Source organism: Brassica napus, chromosome A2, assembly GCF_020379485.1.
Source record: "Brassica napus cultivar Da-Ae chromosome A2, Da-Ae, whole genome shotgun sequence".
NCBI lineage: Eukaryota > Viridiplantae > Streptophyta > Magnoliopsida > Brassicales > Brassicaceae > Brassica > Brassica napus.
This window is the reverse complement of record NC_063435.1, coordinates 7359390-7364181: the sequence shown is the minus strand read 5'-3', so window position 1 is coordinate 7364181 and position 4792 is coordinate 7359390. Positions and strand designations below refer to the sequence as shown.

The window sequence follows — 4792 nt, the reverse complement described above, 5'->3', positions numbered from 1 at the left end:
ACGAGTTTTCATTAAATCTAAACCAGCTTATGTACAAGTCATCGTGTTTACTGGTTCGATGACGGGTCCAAACTTGATATAAAAGTATTGTTCTCATCTAATTAAAAATAATTTATTTTAAAATAATAGACGCAGTGAGTCTAATCAATCCATATAATTTTTTTGAAAAAAGTAATCAAACGATTAAAAATATAATTACATTAACTAACTAAATAAAAACAATAGTTTGTTTGGTATAATAAAATTTTGTAACATAATAATGTATAACAAGACTAAAATACTAATTCATATCATATATTTTTATCAACTGAAAAATAACCCGCGCTTTTAAGCGCGGGTCAAAATCTAGTATTATTTTAAATAACAAAGAAATATAAATGATCCTGAACAGATATATGTTCTATAGTATAACTAAATAAATTTTTAAAATATTTTTTATATGCAAACTGTAGAAATGAAAAATATTATTTTGAAGGGGATTATCTATTTAATTATATCAGATTATGAATTTATTGTACCGAACCTGAAAGTATATTAGTATGTAACAAGAACTAATAACAAAATAAAATGTATAAAAATTATTATATTACTAATTTCAAATAAAAAACCTAAATAATAAGATTACAGAATTACAATATATATAACATTGAAATGTATGTATTATGTATGTGTTATGTAGATGACTGTATGTGCTATGTAGATGACTGTATGAGCTGGGGCGGGCTTGGTCACATTTATAATGATAATTAGGCGTGGGCGTTCGGATACCCGTTGACATCCGGGTTGGATATTTTAGATTTTGGTTCTAAAAAATAACACCCGATAGATCCAATTCTAGTAATTTTTTTACTACGGTTCGGGATCGGATATAATTTATCAGGTTCGGATCGGTTTTTCAGGATCGGATATAATTTATATAATATATCATTTGGTTTTTTTTTATCGGTTCGGATTATACTGAAGTAAAATTCAAAAATAAAAAAACAGCAAATCATAAGAAACAGAAACGCATAATTGAAAATTACTCTTGAAAGTGAAATTGAGTACAAAGGTTTTAAACTGAAAATAGCAACATACGACAATGAAAATAGCAACACTTAAAAGTTTTGAAACTGAATGACATAAACAAAACAACAAACAAAACTAACACACGACAATTAAAGTGAGAGACATTGGAACAATCTTGAGCTCGACAATCATGATGTAGTGATGTGGAACGTACTACTCCTGCCAAAGAAAAGTTTGAAAATCAGGTCAAAAGAAACTAAAACAGAAGCGAATCATTGTAAACTAAGGGTTTTTTAGTGCAATACCTTAGAAGAGAATAGGCTCTTGATGTCATATAGCATATTCTAATGCAAGGATAGAACAAAACAAACTAATACACAAACAAAATAAAAAGCTAAACGTTAGAACTTGTAAGATAGAAGATGATATACCTCTCTCAGTCTTTTCTAATTTTTTGATGTTTTCAAGGATTTGTGCATTAGTAAGCATGCTGTTGAAAGCTAAATCCACATGAGGTGTGTAATGCATAGCTAAAAAAACTTCATTCACAATGAATGTCATGCTTAAGCTATTATTTAGTACACATCAATATTTCAACCATGAAGTGAGTAAGGCAGCTTCAAGATGGGCTTATGATCCTTCCATCTGTACTGAAAACATTCTCGGATGCAACAGAAAAAACCTGCAGTGCAAAGACATCCTTTGCAATCTGTTAGAGAATTAGGAACTTGGTACAGTTCCGCTTCCAAAACGAGAAGACATCATACTCTACACCAGACATCAAATCTGGATTCTTAACTCCTTATTTCAAGTATATATGCAGCTCGTCCCGATTGTCTTTTACTCCAATCTCGTTAAGCATCTCTTTATACCTTCGGTTAATTCTAAAAAGTAATCGGTGTACAATTTATCCTCTTCCTCTATCTTGTCAAACGCAACTCTAAACTTCAAAGTTGTACTCAACATTAGGTAAAGTGGAGTTCGACCTGATAGTAACATCTAAAGGCAAGCTTCCCCTAGTCATTCTACCGGATTTTACTTTTTGCTTAAAGGATATCAACTTATTTCCTGAACTTCTAATATCCTATTTGAATTGGTTAAATAATATTGGTTGATATTTATTAGAAAATACATAGTAAAATAAATAATAAATTTAATTGTATATATTTTTAATAATTTTAATATACGTAAATATTTAAAGAAGAATTTATTCGAGAATGGAGGGAATATATTTTAGACAACAAGTTATTAACTTTCAATAATATAAAACAAAACAAAAAAAAAATTAATTACGGTCCTCAGTTCGTGCAAAGTCTTCGACCGTGTGCCCAACCTTCTCGAACTTCCCTTTCTCAATATTCTCCCTGAACCTCAAATAATCCCCACATTTAAATGACCGAAATACCCTCCCACCTTCACCACCTCCAACAACTTCGTCAGGGGCAAACACGACTTTCTGATCCTCAAAGCACCAGAAGAAAGCAAGGGAGAATCTGTTATCCACGAAACTATGACGTTTCAACACAACCCTGTGTTGGGACGATCTCAGCCGTCCGTTGGTCCAAGCGTGTAATAAATCTCCGACGTTGACGACTAAAGCCTCGTCTTTAGGGTTAATATCCATGAGACCAAGCCCGTCTCTGGTTCTGACTTGAAGACCTCCAATGTCGTCTTGATCAACGATAGTGATGCAGCTCATGTCAGTGTGCATTCCCAGCCCTTCTAACAAGTCAACATTGTCTTCTTGATGATCTTGTTCTAAAGGGATTGTGTAGTTGTTGATCCTGAAGTAGCCATGGCAGTTTCCAAACTCAGACTTGTAATATTTGTGATGAAGATCCTCTCCAAAGCTAGAGAGTATAGCTTTCAGTATTTTCTCGCATAGTTCCGTCATCTTTTCTCCATATTCTTTCATCAACTCGCTTTTTAAAAAATAAAATAATAATAACAAAAACGATTAGGAAACACAAATCAAATTAATCACAAATTTGGTTTTGTTGTCAAGATCTAATAATCTTTTAACTTTGTGATAGATCAAAGCATCACAACATCCAACTTTCACCTCCTTTTGTATTTTATGTACAAGTATTATACAAAGACAAAAGGAATATATTAGTGCTTGCATTAAATGCTTGATTAAAGAGAATTCAAATATGCAATGCGCACTAATCAAATAAAGAGTAACCAATACATTTGGAATCAGATTTGTCTTTTGTTTGACAATCTTATTATCACGAAATCGTTCTACTATTTATTAATTGATGCATTTCAGCATCAACAACGAATTGACATAATGGTTAAAACTCTTAAATTACTAAATAAGGATTTTCGAGATTACATGTTCAAATTCTGTTGGAATATATTTACTTTTAATTTAATTTCGTAGTTTGGGCACTGCCCTAACCGGATGTTCGTTCTACTAAATCACAAATTCCTAGTCATTGAAAAACAAATATACTGTGGTGCATTTCGTTCAATGGTATTCGTGAATTGATGTTCTGATGAAAAAAAAACACTGCATGAACATCTCTAGTATACACTAAGCTACCTAAATGTAAACACATTAACATAAACTCTAGAAATTACAATCTGCCCCTTGGCCACTTCTTAAAAATGGTACTACTAAAATATGAACAATATTAATCAAAAGGTGGATTGCATGTAAATTGGTTGAGAAGGCAGCTTAATCATGGTTTCTACAATTTTCAAAATATTGAAAGACTTTAATTCAACTCATTAAATGACATCGTTTTGAGGGTTGTCAAAGAAAATGTCAACAAGCATCTGCAGGTTTTAATTTTATATATACACATGTAATAATGTATATATATATGCATACCTGAACTCCTCATCGGTAGCTTGGTCGGAAAAAGCATCGATGGAAGACTTGGCCGAAGCATAGAAATCGGGACCGGAGACACGGAGGCTCTCGAAGAAAGGAGATGCAATGAAACGAGGAGTATAATTAGATGCTCCCATCTTCATCTTCTCCTCGTCTTTGAGCCCGAAAATTCCACCGGAGAATTGACGGAGTTTCTTGTACATATCGCCGGAGATGCCATGGTTTGTCACGTAGAAGAAACCCCACTCCTTACAAGCATCTTGTAGCGACGTCAGCGATGACTCGTTTAGAGGCTTTGAGATGTCAAACACCGGAAGTTCCACAGACATCAGTTACCTGAAATAATGATTATGATTGATGTATGGTAATGAATATTTTTATATATGTTGCATCTTTATGTTGTGATACAAGTATACAACTTAGTTTCGTAACTTTCGTTTGGTGATTCAAATAGGTTTTTATTTGCGTGTATATATATATGTGTGTGTGTCGAGGTAGCTGGTTGATTAGAAGAAATATTTTTCTGTATTAAGTTTATAATATTATTTCCACTATACAATTCTTATATATTTTGGTTGAACTCTTACATATAAATCTAGTATTTATTTCGTGTAATAGTCAGAAACTCTGGATGCTAATTAATCTTTGTCGTCATTGCAATAATTTAAACCAACTAACATCTTTTTGTTCTAACTATTTCTACATTTTAAGATGTTTGGTCCTAAAGAGGATTGCGAATGGTGAGATTCTTATTCGACCATTTTAGTGGGTTATTTATCGCTAAATTTAGGGGAATAAACATTACAATTTTGAAAATAGTTACACCACTGCTTGCGTGAGAAAATAAGAATCCATCACCACCGTAGAACATGTAGGTATTAGGTTAGATTTTCAACCCTAATTAAAACGATCACATTACAAAAAAGTTAGAGGAAAACCACA

General features: G+C 32.4%; 1 protein-coding gene across 1 annotated transcript; it reads right to left on the bottom strand.

Annotated features, from left to right (window-relative positions):
- Nucleotides 1-2200: 2200 nt before the first annotated feature.
- Nucleotides 2201-4379, bottom strand: LOC111213946 (gibberellin 20-oxidase-like protein). Its single transcript, XM_022715789.2, has 2 exons — nucleotides 3848-4379; nucleotides 2201-2930 (listed from the first exon to the last, which is right to left on the bottom strand). The coding sequence occupies exons 1-2, from the start codon at nucleotides 4177-4179 to the stop codon at nucleotides 2294-2296; spliced, it is 969 nt and encodes a 322-aa protein (XP_022571510.2). The 5' UTR covers nucleotides 4180-4379; the 3' UTR covers nucleotides 2201-2293.
- Nucleotides 4380-4792: the final 413 nt, after the last annotated feature.

What these genes read in the sequence shown, in the direction of transcription:
- LOC111213946 (XM_022715789.2), bottom strand. Translation starts at nt 4,179, where the DNA reads ATGTCTGTGGAACTTCCGGTGTTTGACATCTCAAAGCCTCTAAACGAG. An exon ending in GCTACCGATGAGGAGTTCAG is followed by an intron (nt 2,931 to 3,847) that starts GTATGCATATAT and finishes TTTTTTAAAAAG; the next exon opens with CGAGTTGATGAAAGAATATG.